The sequence below is a fragment of the Bubalus kerabau genome, chromosome 10, assembly GCF_029407905.1.
Source record: "Bubalus kerabau isolate K-KA32 ecotype Philippines breed swamp buffalo chromosome 10, PCC_UOA_SB_1v2, whole genome shotgun sequence".
Taxonomy (NCBI): Eukaryota; Metazoa; Chordata; class Mammalia; order Artiodactyla; family Bovidae; genus Bubalus; species Bubalus kerabau.
In genome coordinates, this window is record NC_073633.1 from 105655502 (window position 1) to 105671534 (window position 16033).

The window sequence follows — 16033 nt, forward strand, 5'->3', positions numbered from 1 at the left end:
TTTGAACCACCATCAACTTATTTTTGAATATAAAAAATATTTACTTGGTATAGTTGTAAAATTATTTTTAATTCCTAAGATACTGAGACTTCATTAAATACATAGATATCTTCTCTGTGCTCTAAGTGAGGTTAATTAGAATTTTCTGATAATAGAAAATTTAGCACTCCTCCCTGGATATTAGTTATACAGAACTCTTGAGTGCGCTTTTGGGGAAGGATTAGAGTTAATGTTTGGGTTTTTATTGAATGATTTTTTTTTTTACATTTTTTTTAACTTCTTTTTTTTAATTTTAATTTTTTATTTATTTATTTTTTTACTTTACAATATTGTATTGGTTTTGCATACATCAACATGCATCCGCCACGGGTGTGCATGTGTTCCCCATCCTGAACCCTCCTCCCACCTCCCTCCCCATACCATCCCTCTGGGTCATCCCAGTGCACCAGCCCCAAGCTTCCTGTATCCTGCATCAAACCTGGACTGGCGATTTGTTTCTTATATGATATTATACATGTTTTAATGCCATATTGAATGATTTTTAGTCTACCTACAAATACTTGGTTAATCATTAAGACTTTTTATTTTAGAAATTGTATTATCCTAAAGATGTTTACTACCTTCTTAATGCTTTCCAGGAACCAGATCCTGCATTGCCAGTGTCTCAGGTAAAGGTTTAGCTGCAATCTTTAGTTCAGAGCATAGTTTAATCACTATTACTTAGTTGTTGCTATAGATTAGTAAGTTTGCTGCCTATCTATTGTGCTGTTATAAAATTAGCTAAATCTACCAGGCATTCTGTACCTTTGTACATAAATATAAACTTGTATTTCCAATACTTTTGTGTCTATAGGTGTAAAACTAGGGCACTCTACTTGTGAAGACTTGGAGCTTAAATAGAAATGACCAGTACTGACCCAGAGGATGAGATGCAAAAGAGGAGGCAAGGGGAGCCAGGGGCTTAGAAAGGGAGCCAGAACATCCGCAGAGCCAGGAGTGTCCGGAAAGACTGATGGATGGGATTGTCGGTCCTGAGTAAGGACGAGGCTGACTCTGCTTGGAAAGATCTTGTCTTGTAGAGAGAGGTGCCTGCCACCATGAGGAGGAAAGGAAGACTTGGCCAGACAGCCGCATCTCCTGAATCAGCTTTGTTAGAAGTGGAGAGGCAGCCAGAAAGAGCTGCCGACTGGGTGGGACGGTGGGTGGGTCGGAAGGGAACCGAGGAAGAGGAGGTCTGGGTCTGGGGCTCCTGGCCAGTGAAGTTTTTAGCCCAAGAGGGTTTCTAGTAAGTCTGGGAATAGGAGAGGGGATGAGAGAGCTGTAAATCAGAGAACTTAAACATTACCAGGTGTTTGCCCTGCCAAGCGAGAGAAAACTCTGTCTTTTAGGTAAATAAACAGTTTGAATCTCATGGGGTTCAAATGTGTAATCATCAGACCTTTTTAGAAGAAAGTGGTATACAAAATACTCTGCAGGAGGCCTGTGTGGTATCAGACAAAGACGGTAAATAGGTTAAAATGTTGTACTCTCTTCTTTAAAAGAATGACATTTGTTATTGAATATTCATTATAGTTTCTGTATTGATAGATGTGCAAAACTATTTTTTTTGCATAATATATGTACAAGTCATAAGAGGTACCTAAAGTATAATAAGCAGAGTAAGTAATGTGCCTTTTGTTTTCAGTAATTTTGCAAGATTTTGATTAAAATTAAGATTAAATTAAAACATCAACCATTTGCATTGTTGGTCTGGTTTTAAAACTTTACGTGGGATTTGAAAGTTTCAAAACCAGCACAAGTACTTTGTGAAGGACCTGCATTTGGTATGTCCTGTCCTGTTCCTGTTGGCTTAATTGGACCGTGATCTAAAAGAATCAGAAGGGAGCAGGGCTGACTGGATTCTTTTGAGCTCACTATTCAGACTTTGCGCCTTTGCGCTCTCTCAGGTTTTAACCACTTCAAAGTAAATGAGGCTTTACAATAACAACTCAACATTTTGTGCCTGAGTTTTCATTCTCATAGAGTAGGCAGAGTGTCAGTTGTTACTGATTGTCGTGATGTCTAAGTGAGGTTACACAGACCGTTCTTTTGGTGGCTTTATTCTAAGAATAACTTAGAATTGTTTATCACCAGCCTCAGGCCTTACATGGCTTTGCGTTCTCTATGAAGAGGAACAGAACAATTTAAACATGTTTTACTCAGTAGAGTTTTAACTTTTTCATTTGTCTATTTTTATCACTAAAATTGGGTTAACCTCCCAGAATGTAGTACAAGTAAGTCAATATTTTCCTGATGTTAGCAGGCAGATATTTGCCTCTAGAGTAATGTCCTGTAGACTAACTCAATAGGTGAATGAGTTGGGATTATGTTTCACAGATAAAAAAGGAAATAATTGATGTGATAATTACTCATTTATCAAGGAGAATCTCTGTTTTTCTATGAAAAAACTCCTAAGCATCTATTATTTTATCAATTTCATAGTACTTCCAATTTATCATCAGTATTCAAATTTATTTGCATAAACCACACAACTCTGTCATTAACGAGTTAAGTGTATCTGATAAAAACAATTTGTAATTTTATTTAGATTCTAGTGGTAGTGTAGGATTACCAATTTGCTTTGTTATGCATTTTATTTCACCAGTTAGTTTTGAACTTAAAAATTTAAACAGGCAGAGGAATTTAGAGTTGTAAAACATACGTGGCTTTCCTCCAAAATAAGATGTTTTCATTAAAATTCCATGAATTGTTCCTATTGCCCAGAGCAGTTCCTTGAATACAATCTGATGTTTAATCAAACAGTGATATATATGATTTTCAAGGGCATTTTTTGTCAGGCTAGAAGTAAAGTTAGGAATATTAATATTCTCAAATACTGATAAAATTTAAAATTAAATAATTGTTTAAGATTTTATTGCCGATATTTAAATATCAAGAATTCACATGATTATTTCTACTTAAGAGTGAGATTTAGGAAATTAAAACAAATATAAATCTATTTACTTTTTTGAAAAAATGAATTCTTATGGAATAAAAATTTTAAAAATAAATCTTCCTATTTGGCTTCTGAAGCATATATTCATTTGGTGAGGGGGGAATAGTGGATTTACTTTCCTATCCTTATATAAAAAAAGCTGCCCTTCCTTAATATTTGAGAGTTTAGTAGGAGGATGGAGGTCAAGGAGCCTGATGGATTGGACTCTGAGGTGACAGTATGCGTATGAAAATGGTTTTACAAAATATGTGCATTGATAATTAATATCCAACTGTCTAAATGATACTATACTAATAAAAACTTGACTTTTATAAAGTTAATTTAACTAGGGTTCCAAATCATATGTTAAGTCCCCTACACACGAGCCTTTGGGTTGTGAACCTGCAGACATGCCATCGGGCGCATGTGTGTGCGGTTGCGTCAGTGTGAGTGACGCTGCGTGAGCGTGAGTGACTCTGCATCAGTGTGACGCTGCGTGAGCGTGAGTGACGTCAGCGTGAGTGACGTTGCGCCGCCGCGGCTCCCGCCCTGACGAGCCTTTCAGCTCCGCCCTCTCCCACTTCGTCTCCCTCCTCCGGGTGGTAACTCCACTTGTCTGTTTACTCGATGCCGGCCCCTGAGTGCCAGCTGCTGGACTACCGTCCTTTTCAAGGTCCTGTAATGTAAGATTAAAGCTGCTTTGTTTTTTTGTGTTTGTTTTTTTACATGTTATTTGTGTGAAAAGCATCATAAAGCTACGTAACAGCACAGTACTCCATAGCGGGTTGTGTTCGCTGGGTACCTAGGCTAACTTTGTTGGACGTAGGAACAAATTGGACCTCTGTGCTCTTGGGACTAAACTCGTTCGTACGTAGGGGACTCCCTGTCCTCCTGAAATTTTACTAGCCCCTCCTCCTCAGGGGGGAAGTCCACACCCCTCTCCGGGCAGACAGGGTCCCGCGTTTGCCCTTGACTCTCCCTCCAGCTTCTTGCCAAGCAGCTTCTCCTCAGCCGAGCCCGGCCCTTTACTTTCTCCAGATCAGCTCCAAAGGGGGGCTTCCTCCTCTTCCTCACCTGTGTCACCTGGCACTCGCTTTCCTGTCTTGTCCTGGGTGCCGAACTCTTCACCTTTCCCCCCACCCCAAAGCATCCGGTCCCATCACTTCATGGCAAATAGATGGGGAAACAGTGGAAACAGTGGCAGACTTCATTTTTTGGCCTCCAAAATCACTGCAGATGGTGACTACAGCCATGACATTAAAAGACGCTTGCTCCTTGGAAGAAAAGTTATGACCAACCTACACACCATATTAAAAAGCAGAGACATTACTTTGCTAACAAAGGTCCGTCTAGTCAAGGCTATGGTTTTTCCAGTAGTCATGTATGGATGTGAGAGTTGGACTATAAAGAAAGCTGAGCGCAGAAGAATTGATGCTTTTGAACTGTGGTGCTGGAGAAGACTCTTGAGAATCCCTTGGACTGCAAGGAGATCCAACCAGTCCATCCTAAAGGAAATCAAGCCTGGGTGTTCATTGGACGGACTGATGTTGAAGCTGAAACGCCAATACTTTGGCCACGTGATGCGAAGAACAGACTCATTTGAAAAGACCCTGATGCTGGGAAAGACTGAAGGCAGGAGGAGAAGGGGACAACAGAGGATGAGATGGTTGGATGGCATCACCAACTCAATGGACATGAGTTTGAGTAAACTCCGGGAATTGGTGATGGACAGGGAGGCCTGTTGTGCTGCAGTCCATGGGGTCGCAAAGAGTTGGGCGTGACTGAGCGACTGAACTGAACTGACAAGGCATTTGGGTGCCTTTCTCTGCCATGTTCCAGATTTTTGTTTTTATACCCTCCCTGTAACGCTGATATCAATAACCTCAGATATGCAGATGACACCACCCTTATAGTAGAAAGTGAAGAGGAACTAAAAAGCCTCTTGATGAAAGTGAAAGAGGAGAGTGAAAAAGTGGGCTTAAAGCTCAACATTCAGAAAACTAAGATCACGGCATCTGGTCCCATCACTTCATGGGAAATAGATGGGGAAACAGTGGAAACAGTGGCAGACTTTATTTTTTGGGGGGCTCCAAAGTCACTGCAGATGGTGATTGCAGCCATGAAATTAAAAGACGCTTACTCCTTGGAAGGAAAGTTATGACCAACCTAGATAGCATATTCAAAAGCAGAGACATTACTTTGCCCACAAAGGTCCGTCTAGTCAAGGCTATGGTTTTTTCAGTAGTCATGTATGGATGTGAGAGATGGACTATAAAGAAAGCTGAGCACTGAAGAATTGATGCTTTTGAACTGTGGTGTTGGAGAAGACTCTTGAGAGTCCCTTGGACTGCAAGGAGATCCAACCAGTCCATCCTGAAGGAGATCAGCCCTGGGTGTTCATTGGAAGGACTCATGATGAAACTGAAACTCCAATACTTTGGCCACCTGATGTGAAGAGTTGACTCACTGGTAAAGACCTTGATGCTGGGAGGGATTGGGGGCAGGAGGAGAAGGGGACGACAGAGGATGAGATGGTTGGATGGCATCACCGACTTGATGGACATGAGTTTGGGTAAACTCCTGGAGTTGGTGATGGACAGGGAGGCCTGGCGTGCTGTGATTCATGGGGTTGCAAAGAGTCAGACACAACTGAGTGACTGAACTGAACTGAACTGTAACACTGAAATTCTTAGAAGCTAGAACCTGGGCTGTGGCTTACCCAGCTCAGTTCTCAGGACCTGGGGTGCAGTGTGTGCCCCCTGGGAATGTGAGAAGGAGCCAGTGAGGCCCGTGTCTTGCTTTCCTGTGTGAACAGAAAGTGCCGCAGTCCTTCCCGTCCACCAGAGGGTGCTGAGTGAAGAATACCCTTTTGAAAAAAAGCCTTCCGATACTTGGAGAGCAGCATAAACTGTGAGGACTTAAAGATAAATCAGGATTACTTTCTTTCATCCTCAAAGTTAAACCATAAGTCCAAGCCATCAACAACTTCTGTGACCCCTGCAGACAGCTGTATAGATCTGGCAACTTTCCTCATCTTTTTTGTGTGTGAAAATCTCAGGTTTCTACCCTTTGGTGGCTCTCACAGTTAGATGCACTCCAACTGAAATTGACTTTTTCTAAAAAACAAATCAGTTCTTTGGGCCCATGTTCTGCCCATTTAATTGTGCTGAATTTATGCATAACATTTGAAATATTTTATTCTAAGTTATCTGATAAGAATCCAGTAAACCTCAGCCAGAAAAGTACAAGCCCCAAATCCCACAATCTAGTCAAATGTAATTTCACTTGAGGATCCTAAATATGTTGTGAAGTCAGCCTTCTTTGTTCCCATTAAAATGAAAGCCTGAGGACTTTCTTTTATTCTTTAAAAATTAAAAACAAAAAACAAAAAACATTCCAGTTACTTCAGCCCACAAGAGCAGCTCTGCTTTCTAATTCTTGTAAAACTATTTTCCATGTCGCACATTCGTCACATGTCATGCGCTCCTTGGCCCTGTTGTTTAATCCAGTAGGTGATACCTTCAGGGAACTTAGGATCCACGTTTTAACGTGCTTGTGCTTCCTTCTTGGAACCTATAGCACAATGCTATGTAATGAGGCGCTCCATCAGTACACGCTGATGACTGAGCACATCTCGAGATCTTGGTAAGGGCCCTTGGGACATCTCATTGCCTCTGTCTGTTCCTCTCTCTGTCCCTTTGTCCGCCTGCAGCATGCTTCCCAGCCCAGTTCCTAGGGCGACAAGGAGTAACCCCTCTCCTTGCTGCTACCTCCTCTCCGCTTTCTTTTTTTTCTTTTTTTAGTTTTTTGTCTCCACTGGAGAGAGTGTCCTGTGCTGCCACTTCACGGGTGCCCTTGTCCCCACAGCTTCCACGGGGCCAAGCTTCACTGCTCTCTGCTTCTATTGAGGCAGAAAGGCAAGCTTTTCTGCTGAAGCAGTTTTAAATGTTTAATGTTTGGGCTTCCCTGGTGGCTCAGACAGTAAAGAATCTGCTCGCAGTGCAGGAGACCCGGGTTCAATCCCTGGGTCAGGAAGATCCTTGGAGGAGGGCATGGCAACCCACTCCAGTACTCTTGCCTGGAGAATCCCATGGACAGAGGAGCCTGGTGGGCTACAGTCCATGGGGGTCCCAAAGAGTCATGATTGAGCGACTTTCACTTTCACTTTTCTACTGAGGCAGAAAGATAAACTTTTCTGTTCAAGCAGTTTTAAATGTTTAGTAAGGTATTCAGTTGTGCACAGCTTTACATCTGATTTCTCAAGGTAAATCAAAGCTGGTAAGATATTTTCTAGACTCCTTAATTATCTTTTCCATTTTTTTTTCTTCTACTCTCTAGCAGGGTTTCTACTGACTAGATCACAAAACAACTGAGATGGTGTTGATTAGTTACTAAAAGTGGCAAAAATTGATCTTAGTTCAAGTCAACAGTTTTGAAACACCTATTGTGTACAAAAACCATAGGTGTTACGGAAAATTCAAAGTGAACAAGGTAAAAAAGCTTGTGTTCTGGGGGAAGGGAGGGCAAATAGATGCCCAGGGAATTACAGTGTTTGTCAAATATGGTTCATACATAATAATATAAGTATAAAGAGACTGCTTTATGAGAAAGGTAAGAGGGAAGTAGGTTTAGAGTTCAACCATCAGGAAAGTTTTCGTGAAGGGCGTGGCTCTGGAGGGGGAAGACAGAACCCTGTGGTTGTGGCTTTATTCACTGGTTCTGAAGTTACAATTCTAGTAACGCTTTCTATAAAGCTCTTCTTTCACTTACAAAAAGGCGTGTTAGAAGAGCGCCAGGCAGTCGCCTCCCTGTCGTGTGCTAGGTAATTGATCCGTACAGGTTGTTTCTTGGTTAATAGTGACCCTGTCGCTTGTGTTAGTTTCTCGACATAGCCTTTAACTCAGTGTTACGCACTGCATGGTAACTACGCTGGGTAAAAATTAGACAAAGATGAAGGATGGCCAGCTTCCGCAGGCTTCACACTACTTCCAGTGCGAGTTAAGATATGCTCTGTCTTATCCACGCTTACTAGGCAGCCTGGATTTTGAAAGCACGAGCACTGACTGAAATGGTGTACGTGGATGAAATCGACGTAGATCAGGAAGGAATCGCAGAAATGATACTGGATGAGAATGCTATTGCTCAAGTTCCCCGTAAGTATTGATTTTTCAGTTAAGTCAATGAAATGCCATTACAAGGTGGAAAATGCTCTCTATATGCCTTTTTTTTGGTAATAAAAGTAAGGCATTATATACATAAAACGTGTATATGTGAAAAAATATTACCTTACTTGAGGTAAGGCCTCTATTCTGCCTAAACAGTACAAAAGCACAATTCAGTTATATTATCTCAAAGTATGAGACTGATGTATAACTATTTTTCAATAGAAATTATATTATATGTTTTAAAAGTGTTTTATAAAAATGCATTCAGTCTGATCTAATATAACGAAAGATTGTTTATCCAAGAGTCTGTAAACACAGGAAAGCATCCAAACAACAGCAGTGTTCTAATAGGATTTTTAAACATTGACCATTTGAAAGCATCACTTCCTTACTGAAGATGCTTTGCTGTGATGCATGATGTGAGGTGGTGGAGTGATTGGCTTGGCAGAGAATGCCCGTCACGACTGGCGCAGTGGCCTAGTGCCAGCCTGCACGTGTGCTGCTGTGAATGGCATTGGGTGATGACCATGACATCTGGGGGTCTTGCTAGTAATTTCTTAGTTGTGACAGTGGTCAGTCATTTATACATGTTTGGAAGGTAATAGCTGTTTTAAAGTGTCTCTTTTCCCTATCATTTGGTCTTTTGGAGTTAAAATATCTAAATTCTAGATATTGGGGGTAAATGATCTTTTCCTGGGAGAAGAAGTTTGTATGAAAAATAAACTATGAGTATGCTGCTGCTAAGTCGCTTCAGTCGTGTCCGGCTCCATGCGATCCTATGGACTTCAGCCTGCTAGGCTTCTCTGTCCATGGGCTTCTCCAGGCAAGAATATTGGAGTAGGTTGCTATTTCCTTCTCCAGGGGATCTTCCCAACCCAGGGATGGAAGCAGGGTCTCTTACATCTTACCTTCTTCGGCAGGCAGGATGTTTGCCATGAGCGCCACCTGGGAGTATAGAACTCTCATTTTGATGCGTCAGAGCTTTGGAGCCTGTCTTGTCTTGAGTGTGAACGCTGGCTCTGCTAACAGGTTGACCTGTTTACCTAAGTCTCTGAGCCTTTGCTAAATGGGTTAGTACTGTCTACCGCACAGAATTAGTGTGAAGATTAAATGTGATAACAAAAGTAACATAGGTACTCAATAAATACGAACCAAACACATTTTACTAGGTTCAGTTCTTGTTGTTAAGGTCTTTTCCGTCAGGCCAGCGCACTCGTGAAAATTGCGTTAGCGGACAGTTTTTACAGATTTATAAATAATATGTGAATTGAACTTGCCGTCTGATCTCCTAGGCCCTGGAACGTCTCTGAAACTCCCCGGGACTAATCAGACCGGAGGGCCAAGCCCCGCTGTCAGGTACCTCAGTGCACTCCTGCTTCATCCACCCCCGCCGCGCCAAATACCGGCCAGACTGTGTGAGCCTTCCTCTCTAGATCTTCGTCGGACACTAACGATTTACAATCCTCGCAGGCCGGTCACTCAAGCTGGAAGACCCATTACAGGTTTCCTGAGGCCCAGCACGCAAAGCGGAAGGCCAGGCACTATGGAGCAGGCCATCAGAACGCCGAGGACCGCCTACACTGCCCGGCCCATCGCCAGCTCGTCCGGGAGGTTTGTCAGGCTGGGAACGGTAAGTTCTGGCAGCCGCACCGTAGCCTTGGGTGACCAAAGTCATTTATGTAATGTTGCATCATTTTCCACTCTTTTCATAGTAGGGGATTATATGGAAGATTTTTGAAGGTGATTCTTTTTTACCTGTGTTGGATTTATAATTTTATGAATGTTAAATTCAATTTTTGTTTCAAGAGAAAGTTTCAGTTTTTCTTGTTCTGTCATTTCTCCCCACAGGCTTCCATGCTTACAAGTCCTGATGGACCTTTTATAAATTTATCTAGACTGAATTTAGCAAAATATGCCCAGAAACCTAAATTGGCAAAGGTATGTACTTAAAGTTATTTTATGTTATGAAGTGATGTTCAGAGTGAAAGTGAAAGTCACTTCGCTCAGTCGTGTCAGACTCTTTGCAACCCCATGGACTATACAGTCCATAATTCTCCAGGCCAGAATACTGGAGTGGGTAACCTTTCCCTTCTCCAAGGGATCTTCCCAACCCAGAGATTGAACCCAGGTCTCCTGCATTGCAGGCGGATTCTTTACTAGTTGAGCCACAAGGGCACCCCAAGAATACTGGAGTGGGTATAGCCTATCCCTTCTCCAGCTGATCTTCCTGGCCCAGGAATCGAACCAGGATCTCCTGCATTGCAGGTGGATTCTTTACCAACTGAGTTATGAGGGACTTATCATAATAGCATTGCAGGAAATGGATAAAGATTTGTGAAGAAAAAAGACTTGGCCTTGATTGAAATGGAAATGTTTAATTACTCTAATATCTGAACTTTCTTTTAGTATTAAGGAAAGTCAATCAGAAATAAAGCATATATACTATCATAATAGGAAGTTCATTTTCTCCTAATAAAGAATAGCAATTCATAACAAAGAAAGCAGATACACAGCACCGTCTTTGGGTAATGACGTTTAGGGTGTCATCTGTATGTGTGTGTGTTTTTCTTTTTTAGCTTGGACTATTCTCAGAAAAATAATTTTCTATCCTTGTAGGATTTTAGAACTGTCAAAAAGAAGATAGAAAAACGTTCTATTTCTAATTAGTAATTAATCCGACATCTCAATAAAGATTACTTAAGCCAGACAATGGCAAGCCAACTAACTATTAAATTCTTTTCTAAATTAAAGAGAAAGAGTAATAGAAAGAGAGAGAGAAGGGGGAGGGGGAGGAATAGAAAGAAGGATGTTCCTGACCTTTCCAGTAGAAAGGAATTTGAAGGTGAGCATAGAATAATTCAGAGCCAGGAGCAGTTAGTTTCCAGAAACTGGTATAAGCCTAGCTCAGGTTTTTATCTGTAATTCTGTGAATTCTGTACATCAGTGCTGAGCTCGTTCCTATTATTAGTTCTACTGGCGTTTAACATTTACTAAATGTTAAACATTCTAGGGACTTTCTTTGTGGCTGGTAAAGAATCTACCTGCAAGGCGGGAGACCTGGGTTCGATCCCTGGGTTGGGAAGATCCCCTGGAGAAGGGAAAGGCTACCCACTCCAGTGTTCTGGCCTGGAGAATTCCATAGACTGAATAGTCCATGGGGTCACAAAGAGTTGGACACAACTGAGTGACTTTCATACACAAACATTCTAGGGAAGGCGAAAAAGAACGCTAGCCATACAGACTTGAAACTTAAGTCAGAAAAAAGAATGCTAGCTGGTAAACAGGAAATCAGATGGTAACAATGCCAATGATATTTTTCTTCATTCCTTATTTGATAGTGGTCTAGTCAACTTGATTTAGTAGTCATAAAGTTTTACTTATTTCTTTTACCTTTATGAGGAATATCTGATTGCTTATCTTTTCAGGCCATTTATTAGAGGTGGCTCATTGGCTACTTGATACCATTGCTGTTTTCTAACCAGGGATTGTAGTCAATGGAGGCATTTCCCTCGATTAAATTGGGATGCTTCCAGGACAGACCTGGTTTATGTTATGAAATTCAAACTGAACTAGATTTTGCACTTATTTAATGTGTTGTGGAAATAATGCCAAGTTTCTCTGTCTTTGGTCTCCAGCTTGCCTTGACTTAACTTATCAGGACACAAGCTGTACTCATAACTTTTTAAAAAATAACTGAACAAATGGAGAATTAGGAATAGATTTTTTAAAGAGGGCTTTATCTTGATTTATTTATTCTTTTTTTGGTTGCTTCCAAGTGATCTCTGTTAATAACCTTGATATCTTCCGGGGGTAGAAGTGTACGCTTTGCAAGTGTAAAATAATGGTATTTATGGATAAATATAGTACCACCAAGGGGCAGTCCGGTAGATGCTTATTTATCCAGATGAGTTGGGGGCAGTATTAGAATAATGGTTCTCAGCCTTGCTGCACATAGAGACATCTGCATATTAGGAAAAACATCTTACTTTGCAGTTAAACTCTGCTTTGTTTCAGAAAGAGCTTCCAGATTTTCCCATGTCTGAGGTGTCATTATTAATATCACAATCACTGTATAATACATGCAGTTTTATGACACTCCTAAGGTTGGTCTTTTCATTTGTCTGTTTCTGATAAAATAGCATGTGTAATATGAAAAAAACTGTTGAGCTTTCCAGTTCGTATTCTTGAACTTTCCAGTTCCTATTTTTAAAAACAGGCATCAGTTATAAGTAGCCTTGTTTTAAAATGAGTAATTGTAACAAATGTATGGATATACCCTTTACTTATAAATTCCAGGCACTTTAGAGGACTTTGTTATTTTGGTTCAATCCAGCTGCTGTCAAAATAGCCTTTGGGTTTTGCTATAACAATAGAGCACCTTTGTTAAAGTAAAATGTAATGTATTTTTTGTATTCTTTCTTCACAGGCTCTGTTTGAATATATCTTTCATCATGAAAATGATGTTAAGACTGTAAGTTTTGAATTTGCACTATTTTTTTAATGTAATTTTTCTGATTTGGAGGATTTAGATTTGGAAATGTCCTATTTATTACGTTATAAACAGCTGGAATTATTAAAGATTGGAGAATTACTCATACTTTCAAATCCACTGTTTGTTTCAGTAGGAAAGTTTGTATAACTATAGAAGTAGTAAGACTTATGCCTGATCGGTGGAGTAATCGATCTCCATTAAAGGGCAAGGTACGGGTAATTGAGAACGCTGCATAATATGTTTTCGTTAAAGTTTATTTTTTATCCTAATAACATGGTGGATCCCTTTTCTTCTTTGATTTGTATAGTGATTATAAGTTTACTGACACCTGTATTGGACTTGCCTGGTGTGTAGTGGTAAAGAATCTGCCTATTAATGCTGTGTTTCTGGGTTTTTTTGGTAATGTTCCCATCTCTCCCCTTCAACATTTTGTGATAGAAAATTTCATACATGTGCAGGTAGAATGTATACTGTGAGTGTAATGAACCCACATCAATCATCACCCAAATTCAACAGTAATCAATAATCAGTCATCTTGGTAGCCTTTTAACAGAGAATTTCAAGGTTATGTGCATATGACTTCTCCATTTGTGGTAATTTTTACATGCTAATGTGCAAACGAGTAGTAACTGCACAGATTGTGTCAGATCAAATGTAGTTAATTCTACAGTGTCTAATGATAGTATTTTTTGTCATTCTTTTATTCACAGAAAAAGCTTTATACCTATGTATTTAGTATGCAGGGAGACAAAAGCATTTTTCTCAGTTGTGTTTTCTATGTGTCAACCATTATGCTATATAAAAATACATTTTTCCCTGCCTCTTGTAAGTCCTGTAATCTAGCTGAGGAAATAAAATTGACACAATTAAACAGTTAGAAAGGTAATTGCGAGGTTCTGATGTTATTACCAGATATCAAGGGGAAAAATCAGGGGATGATATTAGTAAAAATCCAGTAAGATTTTTTTGGAAAGGGAGGGAGAAAATGTAAAAGAAGGGTAAAAACATGAAGAGGATATGGAATGAGAAATAAATAAGCCATATCCTAAATAGTGGGAGCATTTTGAGGCATTGTCCGAAGGAAGTGACAGAATGTGATGCTGGATTCGGTGTAGCAGACAAAGGAGAGAGCCAGGTCAGACCTGCCTCCTGAAGATGCTATGAGAGCGATTGTTTTACTAACAGACATGGGATTGTTAGGGAAGGAGGTTAGATTGTAAGGAAGCTGAATAACTCACTGGAAGGCATTTTCAGTTTGAAATTGTGAAAGCCGATCCAAGTGGAGATGCCACTGCATGTATCAGAAGCTGTGCCCCTAAAATGTAGGTGAGAGCCCGGGCCAGATATACTGAGTGTGGTGGTTATCTGTAAGGAAGTGACGGTGGATGTGGTCACATAGAGAAAAGAGAAACTAAGGCTGGAATGACTGAGAAGCCGGGCACGTTGCTGTAAATAAAAGTAAGTACAGCACATGCCATTTTCACTTAATATAAAGCTGGTCAGAGCATTATAGGGTGATATATGAAATCACATAGTTACATTGTCATTAAAAAGAAACATTCAAATACCATCCCCTTTTATAAATGAGTAAATGTTTGTAATTACTAGATCATAAGTTTCTTGACTTGTTGAAGATTGATTCATTTATTGCAGAGATGTTTATTTTTTCTTCCTGCACATTCTCAGCCACCACAGTGTGCCAGGCACTGTTCCAGGCCCTGAGACCACAGGGTGAAGCGAATAGACAAAATCTCTGCTCTTTTGGAAATTACGTTCTGGTTGGGCAAGGAATGGAGACAGTTAGCAAATTTAAAAAATATATAAAATGTCATGGGATAAGTAGTATAAAAATAAAGCAGGGAAACCAGGGAAGGGAGTAGATGATGACATGGAGGATGATATTATTTTAGATGAGGTAGAAGGCGGCTGCTTTCCTGGTGGGTCAGATGGTAAAGCATCTGCCTGCAATGTGGGAGACCTGGGTTCAATCCCTGGGTTGGGAAGACCCCCCTGGAGAAAGAAATGGCAACCCACTCCAGTATTATTGCCTGGAAAATCCCATAGAGGAGCCTGCTGCGCTACAGTCCATGGGGTCGCAAAGAGTTGGACACAACTGAGCGACTTCACTTTCACTTAGAAGGCGGTTGATAAAGTTCACTTCAAAAAGACGTTTAAACAGAGGCCTGAAGGAAGGAAGATGAACCACGTGGTTCAGTGGAAGAAGAGCACGTTAAGTCAGAAAGACTGACTGCAGAGGCCCTGGGTATCAGCATTCTTGGGTCGTTTAAAGAACGTTGAGGAGGCCAGTGTGGCTGGAGTGAAGTCTGCGAGGGGAGAAGTTGTAGGCGATGGGTTCAGAAACCTGATAGATCACATGCCGATTATGGGTCATGATGATGATATCCTCATGAATAACTTCATCTTGAGGATGTTCTACATCTTGGCATTTACATAATAGTGAGAAAAGGAGCTACATTGAAAAAAACGATTTGTTTTATGGAAAAATGTCTTTCTGCTTTTGGCTTCTTAATAAGTCTTTCCCTTCCTCTCCCTTTTTGGGGCAGTGTGGGCAATATTGACAGGACTGAAGTGGCGTGTGGACTGGGGACTCTGAGGTCTTGGTTTCCATGAGCTGCTGGATTTCACCCTGCTGACCTTGTCACAGCGCTCACAATAGGGAATGGAAGCTGTTGTTTAACCTTGGGTGGTTGGGGCGCTGTTTCCAGCTGTTGGTAGGAGAGTCTCTGGGACACCTAGTTGGACGTATTCACAGGTGTTTTGTTGTCTAGATCTGCCAGGGCTCCCTGTTCATAGGGACTTCTATGAACTTATTTACAACCTCGTAGGTCTTTATTAAAAGCCAGATACTGGATTGATTACTTTATTCAAAGATCCTAAGATATAAGTATCTAGTCATTTATTTTAAAAAGCTGGCAAAGACTTTAAAAAAATACAGCTCTTCGGTCACCTCTTTAAAATTTAAAAATGTGAACAGCTTTTAATTGTGTATCTTATTACGATGGCAGTTTTGTTTGATTCCTAATCTGTTTTCAGCATAAATCAGAAGTAAAGAATGAAATTAAGTCTTGAGGGTCTCAACAGCACGGCACCATTCGCGAACAGCAAAGCCGTGTAAGAAGTGGGCGCCTGTTCTCAGGGAACAGCAAGGCTGTGTAAGAAGTGGGCGCCTGTTCCCAGGGGATGCAGGGTCCATTTGAAATCATAATGGTGGCTTTGTCTAGTGCAGCCTCAGTCATCAAATGAAGAGCGATCATTAACATGTAATTTTTGCCATTTTTATTCTATATCTGTAATTCATATTAATTTCTTTGGTTGGCTTAGACAAATATGTGGGCATGTGAGTCGTATACGGGAACCATATCTGAAAGCAAAATCAACAGC

At 40.7% G+C, this 16033-nt stretch overlaps 1 protein-coding gene across 1 annotated transcript in view; it reads left to right on the forward strand.

Annotated features, from left to right (window-relative positions):
• The first annotated feature begins 2628 nt into the window (after positions 1–2628).
• The window catches only part of TTC8 (tetratricopeptide repeat domain 8), a 47765-nt gene continuing 34360 nt past the window's right edge, over positions 2629–16033 (forward strand). The window contains exons 1-6 of the mRNA XM_055538858.1: positions 2629–3657; positions 8007–8127; positions 9432–9495; positions 9610–9769; positions 9988–10077; positions 12566–12610. Of these exons, the coding sequence (XP_055394833.1) occupies positions 8043–8127; positions 9432–9495; positions 9610–9769; positions 9988–10077; positions 12566–12610 (444 nt within the window). The 5' untranslated portion in view covers positions 2629–3657; positions 8007–8042. The remainder of the gene's footprint in view (positions 3658–8006; positions 8128–9431; positions 9496–9609; positions 9770–9987; positions 10078–12565; positions 12611–16033) is intronic.